The 21,288-nt window shown below is 42.4% G+C and overlaps 2 protein-coding genes and 1 non-coding gene across 3 annotated transcripts in view; 1 reads left to right on the forward strand and 2 right to left on the reverse strand.

The window, feature by feature from the left end:
* SYNE3 (spectrin repeat containing nuclear envelope family member 3) overlaps positions 1-12,249 on the reverse strand; it is an 83,296-nt gene extending 71,047 nt beyond the window's left edge. Inside the window, exon 1 of the mRNA XM_054825887.1 lies at positions 12,129-12,249. The gene's annotated coding sequence lies outside the window, so the exon portion shown is untranslated. The remainder of the gene's footprint in view (positions 1-12,128) is intronic.
* On the reverse strand, positions 11,010-11,282 carry LOC129207726 (small Cajal body-specific RNA 13). Its single transcript, XR_008577530.1, has one exon. It is a non-coding gene; the product is annotated as a small Cajal body-specific RNA 13 (non-coding RNA).
* A 1,172-nt stretch (positions 12,250-13,421) lies between the features above and the next one.
* GLRX5 (glutaredoxin 5) lies at positions 13,422-20,845 on the forward strand. Its single transcript, XM_054825894.1, has 2 exons — positions 13,422-13,872; positions 19,439-20,845. The coding sequence occupies exons 1-2, from the start codon at positions 13,437-13,439 to the stop codon at positions 19,615-19,617; spliced, it is 615 nt and encodes a 204-aa protein (XP_054681869.1). The 5' UTR covers positions 13,422-13,436; the 3' UTR covers positions 19,618-20,845.
* Positions 20,846-21,288: the final 443 nt, after the last annotated feature.

Below are 21,288 nucleotides of genomic sequence, written 5' to 3' on the forward strand. Positions count from 1 at the left end.
CTTAGGAAACAAAACCTGTTTCCACTGTAGTCTGATTCCGAAGATTCTTTCCTCTGTAACCTATCCAAGCAAAAAGTCCACAGTGTATGCTCAGGTTATTCTGGAAAAATCACTTAGAAACCAAAGGAGCAGCGGTGGCAGCGTGTTGCCAGCCACAGCGCTGGTTCTGTAGCCCAGCAAGAGAAGCCAGAGAGTCACCAATGTCTTGTTCTCCATCTGCGGCATCAGAAGGTTATAATCGCCTGAAAGCCAGTGCATTGAGCCACAGGAAGAGAAGGAGGAAAGAATGAACGGCCTCTTCACGCTTTAACAATAATATAAGGTAAACAGACTGAATGAGCATGTGAAGAAGTTTGTTTCGTAAGGCACAAACCCAAACTCTTTGGAAGGGGTTATATTGCTGCCCTCTGCTGCTGGGAGCTTGTGCGGCTCATCTGCCTGACAGCAGAAACACGGGCCATTTGTGATAAGTCTCCCACACATAACAGTACTGCAGCCAAGAGCCTCGTGGTTCAGAAGTGGAGAGGGTGAGTGCCTGGAGTCTGTGAGAGCCAGGGGACAGCAGCTCTCCACCCTCTAATGCTGGTTGGGGTGGACTGGCCCATATCAGTAGCCCTATCTGTCTGCATCAGTCTTCACGGGCTCACTTCTGCCCACAGCCAGGTATTCAAGGTGATCAGCCATCCATGTGCCAACACCACCTTACTTGGAATAGCTCTCTATTTAAATTGCTCCCAACCACCAGGAATTGCCATCCCTCACCAGCAGTGGAAAAGGTAAATGGAAATTTTGTCAGAACTTAATGGTGAGGAGTGTACTTTTATAGCTGGTTCTGACCTTGAAGCTCTGAATACCCACAGAGGGTCCTGTAGTGGCACAATTCGGGGTTACTATGACCTTTTAAGCTGTCACTGAGAGGGAAACTGAACGCTTGTAATATCCCTCTGGATAAGCCTAACTTGGAAAATCTAATCTATTCGCTAGCATAGTTCAGACTATTTACTTGGAGTAAAGTTTATATCACCAGTGTATAAAATCGAATCTGTGCCTATGGAACTGTTCTTGCCCCATAGTAATTCAGAGCTGATTATCTCTTAATGACCTTTGGAATAGTGTGAGGAACTGGATACAACCCAAAACAGTTGGACTCCAAAGGAACGTGTCTAGAATAGGTAGATGATAGAGACAGAAAATCTTATTTGTGAATTTGCATTGGGAAGACTGGCTCAGTCATCACAGTGAGTATATGAGCAACCCTCACTGGCAGTGATGAATTCCTTGTGAAACCACCCCCTAACAAATTACTTTGTATGCCTAGATCTTTTAAATCCAAAATAAAAACAGCCCCTTGTATTCAGAAAGCTTGCTGGGGTTGGACAAAGCATCACTATCTAAGAATTGCTTGCATTAAGTTCCTCTTCTGCGTTTCCTTATGTGGCGGCTTTCATGGCTCTGACTTTACTACCTCAAACAGCTTTGTACATGCTGAGTTAGAAAAACCAACATACATAGGCAAACAGCGGGCATTAAGTAAATGAGCATTCGGTGCATTACCCAAACAATACAAAGCTGCTCACACACCACACCTAAACAACAAAGGAGAGGTTACAAAAACTGCAAGCAGCAGGTAAGGGTTGAGGAGCTTCTGAAAAGGAAAGAGCAGCAGCTCTAGCTCTCTTTCCTTGGAAGAAAGGAATATATTTTTAGAAGCAGTTGGCTCGGCCTCCAAACCAAACCACGCGTATTTGTCAGTGAATATACAGCATTTTCAGACATTTCCTGTGATGACCAGAATACCCAAGAGACTGGGTGGAAAGCACCAAATACTACAAAAGTAACAATGGTGCTGGCATGGTTTACTCCACAGGATGACCTGCACGACATCTTTAGGGCAATACAGAAGCACTTATTATGCTGCAAGGTAGCTGCTCTCTCTTATTAGCATAACACACCAATTTATTCACACTCATAACTGATGACAAACAAGTATTAAAAGATATTAAGACATTTCCTTTTATGTTTGCTTGGGTACAGCGATGTAAAATTGTTATTTAAATAATGAGTCACATGGCAGCCTTGGGGTGGGAGGAACAGCAGTTGTTGGCAGAGCAACATTTGTGTGCAGCATACCAGTGACATATGTCTTTGGCATGACAGGTTTCAACACTGGGGCTTCTCAGGGCTTTTTTGTTGTTGGTGGTTTATAGCTACTAGAAGTTGCATTTGCTTGACAGAAAGCTTCAGTGGGTGGTGGTAGGAGTTGCTACAGAAGAACAAAGAGCCATAAACTCTAAATGCTAACGTCAAAACAGCGTATCTTCAGGAGCACTTAGGGCAAGGATCATACCAGTAAACCAGGTGAACTTCCTACCCTGTATTCATGCTGAAACCACCCGGACTTAACCTGGTATTGCACGTTCTCCCTACTGCGTATTTTGGAATTCACCTCTTGTCTAATGAGGCTCCACATCTGAGTGGAGATCCACAGACTATCTCTACAGGGAAGTGGGACCTTGTGCTACAGTATCAGCTTGATGCCCCTAGCCCAAATACTCTTCCACAATGAAGCATTTACTATTCACCTGCGTTCCCACTCATCAGCACACTGGGATATTTTAACACTCCAAGGACACTTGAAATCTAAGCACAGATTCTACAAGACAAATTCCAAATTAATTGATTTTGGAGTATTTTTTTTTTGGTGCTAGTATGCTTCCATGTAAACAGAAGTGATGCTTGGTGCCCTTTATTAATTTGCTTTTAGATTTGGAATTTCATATCAAACTGGAAGTTCACAAATATCACAGAAGACTGTGCAGTCAAAATGGAGTTTGCACAATGTTAAATACACAAAGCGTTAACATCCGTTAAATCAATCATCATAAACCAAGTCCCTTACATCCATATACCCTTCTGAGAATAGGAGCCTTCAGTCTGTAAGATATTTAAATCTGGATGTACTCTTCCCAGTATCACTGCAGTAAACATATGCAATTAGGAACAGAGGAAAGCTGTTTCAAGTTTTCTGGTAGGTGCAAGATACTGCTGAAGAAGCCTCAGATCTCTGCAGCTTCTGCAATTGATAGAAGCAAGCCTAACAGTGAGAAGAACATGGGAACAGGTTAGCAGGCAAAAACTGACATAAGTCCACTGAATTCAAAGAGAGGTAAGCCAGTATAAACCAGCTGAGGCACTGCTCCATTTATTTAAGAGCAAAACAGACTGTTTGCATCACACGCACTAGATGTCAGGATTCTTCGTGCAGACAGCACTTGCTTGAATTGCACCGTATTGTTTGGAACATATGCTCTAAAGGAACAGTTGTCACTGATGATACTAGAGTCCTCCAGTGCTATCAAAACATTAATAAAAAACACTCAATGTCCATGTTGATATCAAACAATTTTTGCCTCGGGAACAAAGCAGCAACTCTCCCTTTCCTGGGATTTATTATTTCATAGAATCACAGAATAGTTTGGGTTGGAAGGGACCTTAAAGACCATCTAGTTCCAACCCCCCTGCCATGGGCAGGGACACCCTCCACTAGACCAGGTTGCCCAAAGCCCCATCCAACCTGGCCTTGAACACTTCCAGGGATGAGGCCTCCACAACCTCTCCACCTTTCTTCTACGTTTTTCTTTGGAGGTTCTCGCAGGCATTGCTTTTGTTCTCACTCTGGTGCCTACACATCTTTAACAGTCCGAAAGCACTCAGAAAGCTTTTCTTTTCTCCCTAAATATAAGAAAAAACACTCCATGCCCAAAAGAATACACTAGGGGTGTGAAAAGCTGATAAAAGTGATCAGACTTGAACTGATCCCCCCCACAGCTGGGGTAGGAACAGAACCCCACGACACAACTCTGCTTGCCCTGAGGAACATCTTCACTCATCAGCTATGAAGTCCCACATTGTTTTCTCTCCTGTGTCCCCCATCCCCCGGGGTGACTCCAGTTCTTTTCTGGAAGTTGTCTGTAACATTTAGGCACCAGCAAAGTTAGCAGCTGTGCAGGAAATGCAGTTTCTAACTTGTCTACACTTTGCAACCAGAACAAAAAATTGAATTTACTTTGTTTCTTTGAGAAATCGCCCCTGCTTTCAGCTACCTTCTTTACAATATATTTTGAAATGCACTATTCTGTATAGCTCTCTTTTCCCAAGTGTCTTTACAGTCCTCGGTGACCTATTTAAGTTAGGAAGATAAGTTAACATGGAAATGGAAGGAGACTGAAAAATGGAGGAGAGTGTAAAAGTATCTTTGAGAAAACAGAGGGATGAAAAAAGTGAATTGTTTCTCCACTTGTAAACAGAAATAGAGAACCTTGCTCATATGACGCATCTCTCTCCAGATGAGATAAGACAGTGGGATTGCTCAGGCTTGCGCGGTTTGGAGCACTGCACTTAGGGAGCACACACCACTTGTGAATCCTGTGCAGTACTACAAATGACAAAAGTCTAAAAATCAAATTAATTAGCTGGTATATTAAAACCAGAAACCATTTCTTACCTGTAAAACTTCATGTTCTTCATCTATGAGAATTTGATTAATGGATATTAAAGTGAATCAAACAATACAGACTTGACATCCATGGTAGGTGTAGGAATAAAGACAAGTCCAAATGTCTCTCCACATTGTGAAAAGAAAGATGTTCTCTATTTCGCATGTGGTTTATACTCTATTTAAACAGGAAAAAAAATCAATATTCATCCACTTTTTGTTTTACAGACATGTATGAAATTTAATTAAGTTTATGAATAGTCCTACATAGAGGCAGTATTTTCATATCTTTTTAAGACACAGCTGAAGAAGTCTCAGATTTTATGCAGTTACTGATTTATGCCGTGAAGTCTCATGGACCAAAAAAAAGTTTAATGACTGGATTACAGTAGCATCCAGAGACCTTCAACTGCAGGCAGGTACACAGTTTGCTTGGGAGTCAGAATGCACCTAGAAAAAAAAGACTAGATGTTCTGGGGCAGCAAGAACCTAGTCATGCCAGAAAGTGGATGAAGAAAGGGTTATGTTGACTTCTGCTTTGAAAGCGTGGAGGGAGCAGCAACAAAATAGAGGTGATATGTTTAGGAGTGTGCAGTGCTAACTTTTGTAACTAACAGCAACGCCCCCACTGACACCAGCAGGAGACAAGCCAGGGGAAGCCAAGGTCCACTGAAAAATCAGGATCTGAAGACAAACCTCCTCTGTCCAGCTCCAGCAGATTGGGTTTTTTCCCCTCACTCCACATATTTCTTTTTAAGTTGCAGAAGGAGATGCCATAAGCTGGTTTAAAAAATATTCTCTGGACTCCTCTGGATAAATAGCTGACAACTGTTGAAATACAACATTCCATAAACTTTCTACTATTAAAATTAATCACACGTGACTGCATGTGGCTCTCCTTGCTTACCTTCACACCATAAACTCAATTTTGCTATTTTGATTTCCCTGAGACTCAGTAGCCTGGAGCTACACTTTTGCCTGTACTAGTCTCCCTATTTCTAGATGTGCCAGCTTTGTGAAACAATTTATTTGTATCTAGTCTTTTAAAGGATGGGGAACACATGCTACACAAAACTCTCATATGCCAGTGTTTAAAATACCATGGTTCTAAGAAGTCTTTAGTTTTACTTTCCTCCTTCAATGGCACATGGACCTTAAATCATTTGCCAGGGTAGTCTAGCATTAAACTACAACAGAGCACAGATCTACTTCCTCCAATTGAGCATCTCAAACTAAAGTACAGTGACAGAAAGCAGCTGCTGGGATGTACCTTTGTCTTCTCATGCTTCCCAGGACTACCAACAGCTGAAAGCTAGTATCCGAACAAACCTCTGGACAAAGATCAAAAGGGCTACTGATGGGGAAGGGAGTCCAACGATGATTCAGAATGATCTGTCCCCACTGTCACAAGAAAACTGATTGTTCCAAAACTCAGAGCTTTTTCCCAGGCTTTTGTTCACAGGGTGCAAATGCCTTTTTTTTTTTTTTAAGTGAAGTCAAGCTTATAATAAAATAGGCCTTTGTACAAGCCAAACAAGTGCTACAATTAAACGGCACACAACTTCCCAGTACAAGTTCTTAATCCTGCAAGTTGCTAGCTATATCCCAGGAGGCTGCTGAGCAATCTCAGCTGCCATGGACATCAGCATGGGAGGAAAGCTACCGTGAACTTCAGAGGAAGAGCACTGCAGCATTGAAACTTTGATCACTGATTTGCAAGAAATTAACTTAAAGGTAAGTATTAAAATTAGAGAGAGGTTCCATGCAATTAGTTTAATGCAAATTTAAGAAAGGTGCATACACTTGTATTTGTGAAGAAGCTGTGAAAGAACTGCTTGCGCTCTTAAAGTGCATGCTTAGTAACCACCACCAAACCAACCTGTTTGTGTCATGCAGTTATGAGCATTAAAACCACTGCATGTGAAGTCAGAATCAAGAAAATCACAGTATCTATAGGGGCATTTGGCAGTGCTCTCAACTAGTTCACGTGTTCTTAGAACAGGCAGATTTTCAAGAGACAGGTTTTCATACTTCATGTGTCTCCTACGCAGGATTTTGAAAGTTGTTCAGCCTAAATCTAACATTTCTTGAGTGTCCTACTTTGCAACTGTAAGATCATTCCTTTAACAACCTGCATCCACGATTGCTTCCTTCAAAGTCAATCAACAAACATCTTCGCAATGCAAATTCACATCGATCCTTGCACGAACCATGTTGGATCGGAATATGATCTGGTAACTTATGCAGGGAGTAACTGAAAGATCACAAGCTGGTTGCTCATGACTGTAGGGTGGTCACTAAGGTGAGCAGTGGCACACAAGGCTGAAACATGCTACCACTGGATTCTCACCTGAAAGCTTTGAGGTTTCATTTCCATGCTTTTGGGAAAGCCTATTTTTTATGCACCACAACGTTAGCCTTTTCAGTCCTAGCCCCCTCCATCTTTTTCATGGCAGAGGTTTTTGGGGTTTTTTAACCCATAACTCTTCTATTTCTAATTTCATCCAGCACCACTCTAGCTGTCTCTGCTGTCTGTGCCATCAGACCTAGTTGCTACAGCCTTACTCACATTCCTAGTCAGTCTGATTCCCTCTCCCCTCCATACTCCCTGTCTCAGTGTCCTTTGTTAGGTTACACATCTGGTCAGAGAATCTCCCTGCTCTGAAGGGACAGAGACAATGATTGCTGTAGGCTTGGAATGAAGACACTGTACCATCCACATGTAGGAGCAACCAGTGTGGCTGTCTGCATCAGATAAGAAGTACAGTTCCCCTCCGCCTGTCTGACTTCCAGCTTCCCACACCTCTGTGCACCTCTCCTTACTTTCATTACTGGAAATGGACTCTAGCCCAGCCCACAAAAATTCAGAAATACAGGGACAGTATCGCATACAGTAGGGGGAAAAAACCAATATACTTTTAGCTCAATTTAGTTTGTACATATACAAGTAAGTTTGCAACCTCATACCACAGCCAAACATAGGCAGATTTCCATGCACATTCCTGTCAAAGATCAGTTTCCAGTAAAGTTTCAAGCCCTCAAATTCCACGCCACAGCTGTCTTCTGAGAGGCATCACACTTTACATCTGCCTCATCCAAATTCAAGTTCTCTTTAGCAAAGCATAAACAATTGCAGAACTCCTGTGGGGAAATTTTAGTCAAAACAACTCCAACTGGCATCAAAACTTGAAAGCTTCAATTCATATGAAAAGGTATAAGCAAGTGAGATGAGGGTCATTATATTCTGCACAGCACTTTACATAATAGTGGTACTAGGAAAATCTTTCTACAACAAGTATCATTGATTGCAATGATTAATTTTAGTTTAGTTACTCGCTTAAGCTTTTCTTCATCTCTGCTTTAAAATACCACTTCTGCATTCCCATGAGCACACGGTATATAGCTGAGAATTACCCTCAACATTTTTACAGTAATGAAAGCTTATTTATATTACATCTAATATAAAATTACACTGATAACACTAGCACCTGAAGACTAATGTTTTAACAAAAAGCTTCCAGGCTCCCCAGAATTACTTTACTACGTATCTGTTAAAGATCAAGCAACAGCAATTCATGTGATTTAGGGTCACAGCATTCACTAGACTGCAGTTCCTTTTCAAAGGAACTTTATGAGAACTTAAAAATGTGTTAAAATGTGTATACACATTCCTAGAAAAAACTGAAAGACTAAAGGATGCATGATGAAAAAATAAAATCTTTATTGAAATACCGTAGTACCAAGTTTAAAAATACTAAGATTTAAAAAAACCCAACGCTCTTACAATTAAGATTCTCCATAACAATTCCATCTACTTTACAAATACATTGATGGGTGCAAAAGTCTTGAATTTTTACTTGGAGAAATATCTCATACAGTTGAAACTCACACGTGATGACACATGCTTGGTCCTATCTGTCTTCTACCACAGAGGAGATCAAATAGGCAATGCTGTTTATTAAAGTTGAGGAAAGTTTTTGTAACATGACATGCGTTTCTCAGAGTGAGACAGAAAAATACCTTACTGTATTTTTTCTTAAAAAAAACCCACCAACTTTACACAGAAGAGAGAATGCAATTCAAAAGTGCTGAACAAGAACAGATGCAATCACTCTCGGAGGGAAAGAGCATTCAGTTACTACAGCTTGCCATTTTAGTGAAGTGCGTAACTCAGGGATCACCAGCCGCCAGACAGGAGCTGCCAGAGCCCCCTCGTGGACACGAAATCCACACTAATCGGAGCTTTTCTTGCCTCGCCGCAACTGCACATTCTTAAAACAAGCTAAGCCAACAAAAGCACTCCTATCACCGTAGCTATACCTAGAGCATGCTGGTAGAACTTAACTGGGGCTCAACAATCTTTCTTAACAGGCAGAGAGTGCCCCTAGGGCTTTCCCACAATTACCAAAGACTGAAGACATTTCCAGCATTTTAAGTAAATTACAATTGGTACAAATTACCATACCAAGTTAAATCAGATACTCAGAGCCCAGGACGCTGTTCCTGCAACACTGGTCAAAAGTGAACGCACAGGAAGCAAAGGGTAGGACATGCATAAGGTTACAATTCCAGTCCCTAGCCTTCTATGGCTCAAGACTTGACCCAGTCTCCTTGTATTTAGCCAATCAATTTTACTTTCTTGAGTTTGCCCAGTCTTTTTTCAGGCCTATGAAAGATTCTGGCATTCATAACTCCTGGCTGAAAAGAGGCAAGAGGTGTTCTCATTAGAGGTAACGTTTCCTAGCACTACATGTAAGTCAGAGGTATATAAAATTACGTTTCCTCTGCAATACTGAAAGCCTCAAGCATCACTCCCATCTGCAAATAAGGAACAAGGGTCTAAGAGACTCTGGTCAGGCAGAATAGTTGCAAGAAGTTTGCTTATCCCTAAGAATAATTCTACACCTCTATTACAAAGGCCATACTACATGGTCCCTGCTCCAGGACAGCTTCACAATTCACAAAGCAGAGCGTTACTACAAAGAGGCATATATTTGAGTGCCTTGTTTAAAGATTCACATTCAAGCTTGAACATGATCTTCCATTCTATTTGTTAAATGTGGGGCTCAGGCATTTTTCCTTTGATTATTAGCATGACCTCTCTCTGCCAAAGGCATCCTTATGCGATCCAAGTCAAAAACTGCCTTAGACCATGAAGATCGCCCATCAGTTAAACTGACTTAGGTCATTTCATACATATTCTTCACCTCTGTCATTTATGAAATGGACTGCTGTATTTTAAAGCTAATGCAAACACCCTCTTAGGAATACGCTGTAAATCTATAAATACTATTTAATTACTCATCTAGTTCAGAAACAAACTTGCTTATAGGTCACCAGGTGAGATCCAAACCAGGAAGCTAGATGCAGTTCAGATTCCAAAAATCTTCATTTCCCAGTTTCTAAGCCAGTAAAACCCCTACAGCACTTCTACATTTCTGCTGCCTGTTGCACAACTTTTTCAAACTAGCACATCTTCAAAATAACCAAGAACTTTTCATATGTTTCTTCAGCATTCACAATTCAGGCATCCCACACAGATACTAACTGTGCAGTCCAGAACTGTAGGTACATTTTAAGCATTCTTAATGCTCTCAAAACTGAGGATATGTTGGTGCTGCCAGATGTTGCTTTGATGGTATGCTGAAATTATTTACCTGGCACGTAGAACAGCTGGAGCTCAAGCCATCTTACTAAAAAGCTTCGAGAGACACTAAAACCGCCTAAGTAGAGCTCATTTGTTAAGGCACAATAAGGAACTTTCATTTCCAGGCACTATCACAAGTCAGAAAGCCAGAGATATCTGACTTGGACATGAAGAGGTGTCCTGTTCCGATAAGCTCATGAAACTTTTCTTCTGATCTTTCTCAGCAGCTAATTTAGCCCTATCCTTTTTAAAAACAAACAAAAAGCTTTCTGTTGAGAGTATCATAATTCTCAGGTGCCTACCTTCCTGTGCACTGCATAAGAACCTCAAACCACCAATTCATAACTAGTAATTCTGTTCAGCAGCAGAATGCCTGGAAGTAACCTAATTTGTGACTAACTGTGAGCATTTAAGCCCTGCAGTTTGAATACTGGTGCTTTTATTACTGTTTTCAAAATGAGGCGATAATAGGTCTTCTAACAGGAACATCAGCAAAGTGTCAGGAGTCCTTTCGGAGTCCCATTAATATTTCTTCTGAACAGGTGATTTAAATCATTATCTGGAAAATACAAGAAGTTTCACTTAGACTGATAGAAGACTGGGCAGGTAACATAATTATCTGTTTCTAGAGTGTACATGGGCTAATTGTTCTAAGTCTTATCAGCACAGAAAAGCATTTATCCACTATTAGAGCGCTGCATGTTTCATAATCCAAAAGTATTTGGTCACACTAAGTATTTTATATAAAAGCATTCTGTTAAGCTTAATAATATCTCACAGGTCAATCTCACAAAACTACAGTGAGTAACTACACATTCAGGTATTTTTATTTAACCCAGTACACAGACTTCAGAGAATCCTTCTAGCATTTATAGCAGTTTTTCAGTGTTCAGCAGATGTTACTCTATTTGCTAAACAATATCAGACTGCAAAATTGCTCTTACTGTTGATAGATCAATAATGACATGGGATAAGTCATTATCTCCGTGGCAACAGAATGGTAACTGTTAGAGGAATATTGCGCATGTTGCTGCTGTGACTCTTACAGGCATGCCTCGGCTTCCTCACACAGGTACTCTCTCTGCAAGCCTGGTATGCCCAGAGTACTAACAACCAAGGGCATCTCTTGGACTACAGAGGATCAAACTGCAACTGTTATTATGTTATTCAGGAAGAAGCATATCCTCACAAGGGTTTACTACACTTCAGTTTGATGTCCTCAGTTTAACTTTTTATTTTTTACGAATCGTCTCCTTGTAGAAATAGCTAGAATGAAATTCAGGATTTTTTTTTTTTCATATTGCACAACCTTGCACCATGTTAATCACAACATGTTAGAATATGCAATAACTTGTAATAATGTAGCATGCAAAAAGCAATAACTTTTCTGTGCCTTAATCAGCACGACCATGCCTATCTTCTGATGTTCTGCTAAAACCAAACATACTGACACAGAAAATGCACAGTGTTCATCAGCAATACATGAACTTTGCCTTTAGATTCATAACAGAAAGTATTTCTTTATAAATACATATATTTCAAATACTGCAGCAACACTTTTTTAATATAAGCTATTCACATGGGATGAGAAACTGCAAGTTTGCCACAATTCCCTTTGGAATTCGTTCAAATGAAATTTAAATAAAAGGCTACAGAAGTGATGCCTGAAGCTGATTACATAGAAAATGAAAAACAAGTTGTCACTCAAGCATCAACTGTATTCCACAAAAATCAAGAACTAGCAAACAGTTTTCTGAATACCAAAGATAAGCTGGTCTTTGCTAATTCTCACATGAACAGAACTGGGGTGAAAAAAAATTCTTTTCCTTACAAATGCAAGTAATACAAATGACCATTAATATACCAAAAGTCCAGATGCCAGAGCAGCAATGTAAATTAATACTCAAACATACACTGTAATTTGTTATTTGTGAGAAACTGTGGTTTAGTACAGAGAAAAACTTTTCAACACTTTCTTCTACTTACAGGATGGACTTGGCCACTGTAGGAGACCTCGATGCTCTGCTCCAAGTTCTTAGAAAGAATCCAGCATCTGCACAGGAGCTCAAAGTTTGCTGCACATGCAACTGTTTGCAGGACATGTTCCAAATTCAGCACTTCTCCAGCTGATGCTGGGCAGTTCTGCATGTTTTCCAGCACCAGCTGAACCCGCCCTTTTGCACAAGCAGCCAGCCAGCCCAATCTTGCTCCCATCTCTCCATCTCACTGCTAACCCTGCCAGCTGTTCCAGTGTCAAACCAAGCTGCACAAAGCTACCTGTTACCCGGGTCTCCTCTCCCAGTGCTAAAGCAAAGCATGCAAAGAAGTGCTAGTTTCTCTGTGACATAAACCACCGGCTTCACCCCATTAAAAATCAACCAAAACTGAGCAAGTGAATAGAGTCAAAGAGGTCACCAGATGCAGCCAAAGCTGCCCAGGGCGCAGGCCCATCCAGCACCCTGTCAGCTGCACACATAACGCCTCCCGTGCCAACGCCACGGCGCTGCTCTTTCGAGGACACACGGCTACCGCCGCCGCTCGCACACGTTCGTACACGCTTCACCGCCGAAGTTTCACTCGGCGCAGGCAGCCGACAGAGCAGAGCTGCCTGCTCCTCCGCAGCCCCGTTCTCCCCAGATTTCATTTACCCGTTAAGCACCGTGTTCGCTCCCGGCTCGCCCCCCAACCCCAGGGAGCTCTATCAAAGGGCAGGCGGGGGGCAGCCGGCGCCAGCACATCCACCGACTCCACCACAGACGCCCAGCGCACCGCCCTCACGGCTCCGCGAAGCCCCCGGGCCCTGCCCGCACGCCAGGCCCGAAGGGAGCGGCTGAGCACAGCGGGGGCCGCCCGACGGGCATCCCTGCCGCGCTGCTCAGCCTGCGCGCCGGCCGCCCCGCGGAACCAGCGGTAGGGACAGCGGGTACTGGGCGGCTCCGCGCCCCGCGGCGGGAAGAGCGGCACATCCATCCCTCATGCCGCCAGGCACAAGGCGGCTGAAGCGAGTCAAGCCCCATGAGCATGACCGCTACCTGGAAACGGAAGGAGCTACCCGCCCCAGGGCTTCCTGAGCAAAATACCGCACCGGGGAAACCTGACCAATCGCGTCCGCGGCGTGGGAGGGGATTAACCAAATCATGTAAGATTGACAGTTGCTTCCCGCAATGAGCTGCAGCGGCACAGTTCCCTCCACAAATAAGAAAGCAAAGTACCCTCAGGGTTGCTGGGTGGGACAAGGCTCGTTGTGTTTTCACGCTACTGGCTACTGATGCTGATTGGCGGGTGACTACGCCTATGGAAAGGAGAATCTCCTCCGCGACCTTTCCTACTCTCCACCAACAGGCGGCCGGCGCTGGCTCGGGGCCGGCGGAGCGCGGCGGGGGCTGGCAGTGGGCACGGGTGGGCGGTCGGTGCAGCATGAGGGGGTTCTTGCGCGCGGCCTGGCGGTTAGGTCCCGCTGCCGCGCGGGGCCGGGCCGGGCAGTCGCTCAGCCAGGCGGCCGCCGGTGGGGCCGAGGGCGGCGGGGCCGAGGGTGGCGGCGGCGGCGGCTCGGGGTCGCGGGAGGCGGTGGAGCGGCTGGTGCGGGCGCACCCGGTGGTGGTGTTCATGAAGGGCAGCCCGGCGCAGCCCCTCTGCGGCTTCAGCAACGCCGTCGTGCAGATCCTGCGCCTGCACGGCGTGGAGGACTACCGCGCCCACGACGTCCTACAGGACCCCGACCTCCGCCAAGGTCAGCGGTGGGCCGGGGCAGGCGGCCGGGCTGGGGCCGGGGCCGGGGCCGGGCGCGGCGGCTGCCGGGGGTCACCTTTGGGTGCCGCCTCCCCCGCTGCCGGGGCTTACACCCAGCCTGGGCCGGTGCCCGGCTTCCCTTTGTGTAACGCCGGTGTTACGGGGCAGAGCCAGAACCCCGAAGTACCGGTTTCCCCATCGCAAAGGCCCCCGGGCGGCTCCGGTGTGCGTCACCGTGCGGGGAGGTCGGGGCTGCCTTAACGCCCTGACGCCCTCGGGGGCTGCCGGGGCACCCCGCGGGCTCCGTGTGGCAGCCCCCGCCCGCTTTTCACAGGCGGAACCTGCTTGTGCTCGCTTTTTGGGGTTTTGGCGGTGTTTTATAAACAGGCCTACGTCCCGGGTTTGGGGGTCTGTGGAATTTGAAGCGTATCCCAGAGATGCGGTATCGGTGTTGCTTTGCCCGGACGCCCCGTTTGGTTTCTGCGCCCTTACTGTGTCCAAGAGCGTCTGAGTTATCTGCAGAATGCAGTTATGCTTACGGGGTAATTCTTGGACATCGGGCTATTTGTGCCACGCTGTCCTGCTTAGTTAATAGATACAAAGCTGCATTAAAAGACTCCTAAAATACTTCATTATCTAGTCAGATTTTTTTTTTTGTTCTCTGTGAACAGTATAGTGAAACTTGGTGAATGGCTTGGACTTATACCACTGTATTCCCTGCCGGCACTGTCTGCCAGGGTTCTTTTGATAAATTACAAAATGATGCTAATCATTTGCACAAGAAGTATGTACCAATAGTTTCACCCTTACTGCTTGAGTCATAAGAGCTTTTCTATATAAGGTTTTTTGCTAATTATAGAAGGCTAGTGCTCTGTTCTCGTGATGCTTTTCTTCCTTCTTTCTCTCTTAAGTGTGCATAGCTGACTGTTAAGGTTTTATGTGGTTATTTGAGAAAGTTTTAAAACAAACAAACAAAAAGATAAAAATACATAGCAATTAGTCTTGCAGGTGCATGGCATTAGCAGTTCTTGTCCAGAACACACTAAAATGTGCTTGAAATCTGCATGCTGGCATGTATCAGGTGACTTCCTTCTCCTGGGTTTTTGGTATCATCTGACTAATTCAGGCTTTCATTAGCTTTTAGCTGAAAGGCTGATTTTTCCAATCCTTGCTTGCTTTTCAGTTCACGAGTATAGTAGTTGGTATGGTATAAAAGCTTAAATACTGAAATTTGGGTGTGATGACTATTTTAATGAATGTTGGTTTTGTTCTTGGCAGGTGAACAAATCATGGTAGCTCACTAAACTTTATTTATGTATCTAAATTTATTTAAATTATGGTTTACTAGAACAAACTCATGAATTAAAAAGGAGGAACCAAAACCTTGAAATCAAACCATCAGCATTTCACTTTTGATTGAGAGGGTTTTTGTGAACCCTTGAACAGGCAACGTGTTTGTCAGTTATAATCTCTGGAGACTTGAGCATATGAATGTATAATATTTTCTTCCTATGTAACAGGAACCCTTCTGAGTACAGCAAATATTTTCTCCACATGAATTCTGGCTTGTGGCAGGTGATCTGAGAGGTTATTGCCCCCCCGGCTACCTGAGCTTTAAATTGGAATTAGTGGTTTGAGCTGGACTGTTTGGCTAAGCCGTGCTGAATGCAGTAACAGAGCGTACGCTTGCACAATATCCTGCTGGTTCTCAGGTGCTTAAAGGAGTTGTTCTGTTCCCTTCCATGAATCAGGTTTGGCATTTGTCCGACTGCACGAAGAGCCAGCTCGATTTATTAACTGGGCGTGCAAGTTGAACTAGCTTCTTGTAGTGTGAGACGAGTGCGAGGGCCAGCACCAGGGAGTGAAGAGCTGGGGAACAACGCTGCTTTCCAGGCCAGCAGGCTGTCATATTGCTTCAGCTGTATCTCCTGCTGTACCCTAAAAAGCCAGTGTGTGCCTGTCTGTGGACAGCAGTCTCTGACAGAGGAGAGGGCAGGGCTCTGTAAATTGCCAAGGGTGATTCAGCAGTGGCTGCCTGAACGCCCTCTTAGTCTGCTCCTGGAGCTGGCCTCAGGTGCTGAACAGTTAATATGCAACGTCATGCTTTCCTAAATCCTCCCTGTGAACGTAATCTGCAGTGCACGCATATGGGGTTAGCGAGGGGATGCTGAACCTTTAGCTGTGAAAATATCGAATACATCTGTTCAACTAAGATTGATCTGCAAGATTGCTGTATGTGAGCTGATCACAAGCTTTGTATTCAGCTGAACGTAACTTAAATGTTTGCATATATGTATGCTTATGCCATTTGTAGTAAGAGCTGGCTGTTTGCAGAGATGGTGGTTCAGGCATGTTTGAAGTGCTGGTTGGTTTCTTTCCTGTATCTGTTGAAACACTGTATTTTCAGGTTGTTACAGTTCAACTGCTGAAGCTGGTCCTGCGCTAAAATATGGCAAGTTGTGAAACCAGAACAACTCCCCTACTTGCCTCTTCACCTAAAAGCGTGCTCAGATCTGTGAAACTAAATAGTTATTGGTACTTCATGTGATTTATCTGAACTTGAGCTTGAGGATATGCTTGCTTCCCTGATTAAAGCTTCTCTGAGAGACCTCAGCACTCCCTCTTGGACTGTGGTTCCATGGCTATTCAAGTTTCTCTAAGTTGGCTGTGCCACAAATGATCCTGCCCTCAGCTGGTGGACGGCATTAGGCTGGTTCAGGTCACTAAGGTGGCAGAGAAGCTTGGGATTACATACTGGAAAAATTCTGGTTTAAACTGGTTTGAACTGTTGTGCTGGTTCACCCTCAGATTATTTTCATTGTTGCTTTACATTACCCAACTATGGAATGCTGCCAAGAGGGTGGTCTTGATCCTTCCTCCCGTCTTTGGGCTAGCTTTCCCTCAATCATGCTTGCACCAGTAATAATGATCTCCATGAAAATGTGTTGCTTTTCTGGAGAAAGTGTGGTAGGAGTGAGAGTGATTGCTTGAGTCAGTTCTTTGATATGGCCCATCATTCATTAGTGTTAATGCTGACAAGAGAGGCTGAGAACGGGTAACTGGAGTTGGGGAAATGGGGTGGGAGTGTGCTAGGTACACCTTTCGGTAGCAGTTTGCACCGATTCTGGTTTCACAGCCGCCTTCAAGTGTTGCCAGTTCAGCTGTCAAACTTTAAACCTGATCTGTGGAGTGTGGTTTTACAAAGCAAATAGTGCTTCAAAACAGAAGCTGCAGCTTCTGAAGTGCAGCGGGAAGCGTTAACCTGCAGGGAGGGGGAAGGAAATCCCTTGGGGTGTCCGTACTGCCAAAGGATTTGTCACAAAAGCGCATCCCGACTGCAGCAGGCGTAGAGCAGGCTAACTTGCTTTAACACTAGTGAAGTAGCTTAGTAGAGCCGTTACTGATACTAGGAGTTGGTTAGCCACTTCGGGAGGTGTTCAGTTTGTAATCTGGTTGAGCCCTGGCACGAAAGCATTTAAAGCAGCTTGTGCAATACATGAGATGCAGCATACAGAGCAGCTAAGCTTCATTGTTATTCATATTTTGATCTGAAGTTGGCTAGATCCTTGAAAGTACTATCAGCGCTTGTACGTAAGTGCACTTGAGTCCTTGAAAAAAATATTTCGGTGAAAGAATAATTGGTGTAAATATTGCCCTGGAATGCTTATTAACAGTAGATTTATTATGCAGAGCCCTTAGTTCTTGATTCATGTTTAGCATTGCAGTATCTTAACAAAAACAAACTCTATTTTGTATCTGCAGTGGCTTCTTTGGGTAGGGTTATCCTTAAGCATGCCTTAATATCAGGACTGAGTTTTTTATTGCAACTATTATGGGCTAAAAGATTTTTAGGGCAGTTTGAGCGCTTCTGAGTGCTCAAAGGTCAAGGAGTGTTTAAGAAAAGTACTGCTAAACACAAGTTGACATCAAAGCTTATAATTTTTGCAAACTGTATCTAAACAACTGAGACAAGTTTTAATGAAATACTAAGGAAGAAATTACAAGCAGTGATGCTGGAGGTGAGGTTACATGGTTATGGATTCCTTTTGGCCTTGATTTATATACTAAACTTGTGATTTTAGACTTTGAAAGCATTAGGTGTCTATCTGCAAAATCTGAAGTAAAAATACAATCTCCCAGCTCATGTTGTACTTCATAGTTAGGAACGCTTTGTCACAACACAATTTTTTTCTAGATTACGATTATTTTAGTGCATTTTTAAAACAGACTGGTATTTGACTAAGGGGAATTATTAGCTCTTTTTTGTCTTTTATGCATTAAAATTGTAATCCCATTGCATATTTCTGCATTTATGCATATTTATTAAAAAAAGACAGTGTTTTTAAGTTCCAATAAAGTGAGCATAATTTGCTTATTTGGTTATTTTTTTACCTCAGATATTTTGGGTTTTACCTGTACAGTCTGTAGAGGTTAAAATTTTTTCTAAGGGGAAAGCAAATTCCCCTGTGTTTTCTGCTGTACAGGTCTAATATTTGCTATTAGTATTTTGACAGTCTATGCTAAAGCTCGTGCCTACTTGTTTAGAGTATTGATTTCCAAGGTGGTGGGCTCTGACGGTCTGAAAAGGCACCTCTGTTGTCTGTAGGCTTAAATTTGCTATATGGGCTTCTGTGCCTTCAGTAGAGAAATTCCAGGCAGTGCATATTGAAACTGTATTAAAATGTTGAATTCAAACCTTGGTATCTAAGCAAGTGCTGGTGGACTTGGTATAAGAGCATACAGACATAGAATTTAACTATTTCCTCTGGTACAGAAATAATGGCTTTGTGTGAAGGTTATTTAAAAAGTGGTTAATGAGATATAGTGATTCTTCTGTATAATTTTTTGTGTGACGTCTTTAAGTGCAAGATGAGATTCAATTTATACCATCTGATCAGTTAATATTTTTGGGTGGTCCTGCATTTGTCTTCTATGAAGTATAGATTTAAACTTTAATTCTCTACTTCGTAATTGAGACTCAAGCTTTGTTTCGTTTAGTGAGTACTTTTAAGGGACTTCAGCCTTTGTGCCCCTCCCATGGGTTGTAAGGTCTGGCAATGAAAGATAAACCAATTTGAAATTTGTAAGGCTTCTGAGGGGCAAATGTATCTTGCAAGTGAAATTGCAGTAGTAAGTATAACTGTATGAACTCAGTAAGAACATACAATATTTTAAAGTCCCTTTGGGAAATATAAACGATAACTGAATGTAAAAGCTTCTCAATATTTTTACAGACTTCTCGTTTCTTTAATTGATTGAAAAATCATATTTGCTTGTTTCCTGGAAGGGAAAAGAGACACTACATTTTTGCAGCTCCTGGTGGAAGTCAGTATAGGAGCTGACTCCATATCTTTCAACCCACATCTTTGAGTTGGAATGAAAGCCAAACCTAACTTTAACGTAGTTTTTCTGATAGTGCTTCTGCTATATAGATACATTTTTACCTCAAAGGGAAAGAAATTAATGTATCAGTAGTTATGTCAGGCTGAAGCAGTATATTCTCTTTAAAAAACCATTCTAAATAGAGGGGGAAAAACCTTTAATACTTTTATTTTTTTCTCATGCAGGAATAAAAAACTACTCTAACTGGCCTACCATCCCACAAGTATACCTCAATGGTGAATTCGTTGGTGGCTGTGATATACTCCTCCAGATGCATCAGAATGGAGATCTTGTAGAAGAGCTGAAGAAGTTAGGAATCCGGTCAGCGCTTCTGGATGCAGAAAAAGACCAAGACAAAAAGTAAACCGAGCAAAAAAGATGCTGTGACAGGAATAAAGCAAATCTTCGATAAGAACTCATTACCAGTAAAGCCTTATGTACTTTAGCTCAAAGAAGGCATCTTTTTGAACTGACACTAAGATTTATCTGTGAATGTCTGTTAGTTCATGGTAAATTTAGTGATCTTGATATTTTGATTTATGGATATTGTTGATATTTGAGTATCACCACTGCACTGTAAAGCATACATTTGTGGAAATTGTGATTAAAAAAGAAAAAGAGAAAGTTCACTTCTAAAAGTATTCACTTCTTGTTTGAGGCAGGAGTAAACCAAAAGAACTAACAATATTTTTATGAATTTTGAGTGTGTGTTTCTCTATTCTTTGATACATGAACCTGTGCAAACAGTGTTTGCATTCCCTTGCTCCTCTTGAAAAAGTGTTAAGTAATAGTGTATCAGTTTTGCTGTAAAACTCCTGGTGATAAGACTTCCTGAGAGCCTATAAAACTTCTGTAATCACGTGATAGAGGAGAAAAATAGTCTTCAAACAATATAGAAGAAAAAAGATTATATGAGAGTGCATGAAATATACTTTTATTCCAAAGGGTAAAAATAAACAGACTTGTACAAATACATGTGTAATGGTCATTATTACTTTGTAACATTCTGTTGGCTTTTAAAAGATTGCTAAGAATTGTGCCTAAAGATTTTATAAAACCTTTTCTACCTCTTGCAAACCAGCTTTTCCTCCTGCTTATATACTTTGTGTATTGCAGTTCTGTGTCAGTGCTAAAATGTAGGAATTGTTTAAGGCTTCAGTATTCTAGCTTGAAATAGATACTTCAGTTACTACTGTAATCTTGTATTATTTGCTAGTGACTGTTATCTTTTTATATTTGTTGTATTTCCAAGTATTTTCTCCTGACTGCTAGCTTCAAAGAATATGGTCTTCAAATGTGAGATTAACAGATGAAATGTTTCATGTAGATAAGATGAGAGCAGAAGAGGGGCTACTGAATAGATAAATATTTCTTTGTGGAAGGTCTCGGAAGTCTTCACTACCCATCTAACCACATTTCCCTAAGTTAAAACAAATTATATTAATTTGCAGTGTAGCTTCAGCTGTACAGCAGTACTGCTGAGGTTAAAAGCTCACCAAACTGTTTCTAAATGCAATTTACTTTTATTAATATAAACCAGTTTGCATGTGAATTAGACAAATGATTGGAAATAAACTGTGTTTTACGTTGTCTGCAGTAGTTCCTCTTTATTTTAAATGACTAATGAAACTGATGCTACTTTTGATTTGAAACCTAAAATGTTTTCCACTGCATAGGATAGACAATGTGTTTTAGAGAAGGGAAAAATTATGAATTGTCAGGGGAAGAGGAAGTCAGGAACTTGTAGACAAGAGATTTGATACAAGTTCCAGTTCTGAATCTCTCCTGTCCACTTGAGCAAGCTGTCCAGTGGAGAAACTATACTGGTGCATTCAAGAATTTGCAAAATTGCTTACAGTAAGCTTACTGTATAGTTTAAATGCAGTCAGTATCACCAGGATTAAATACAGCATGTACGTTCTCTCTGTATTCATGCATTCGTGACAACTGCTCAGTACCAGCCGAGGTGACTGAACGGCCACTGAGTATGAGTAAGTTACACTCAGAGGCAGTCACTTGTGGCTGTTGGGCATGC

Source organism: Grus americana, chromosome 5 (assembly GCF_028858705.1).
Source record: "Grus americana isolate bGruAme1 chromosome 5, bGruAme1.mat, whole genome shotgun sequence".
Lineage (NCBI taxonomy): Eukaryota > Metazoa > Chordata > Aves > Gruiformes > Gruidae > Grus > Grus americana.

What these genes read in the sequence shown, in the direction of transcription:
- GLRX5 (XM_054825894.1), top strand. Translation starts at nt 13,437, where the DNA reads ATGGAAAGGAGAATCTCCTCCGCGACCTTTCCTACTCTCCACCAACAG. An exon ending in GGACCCCGACCTCCGCCAAG is followed by an intron (nt 13,873 to 19,438) that starts GTCAGCGGTGGG and finishes TTTCTCATGCAG; the next exon opens with GAATAAAAAACTACTCTAAC.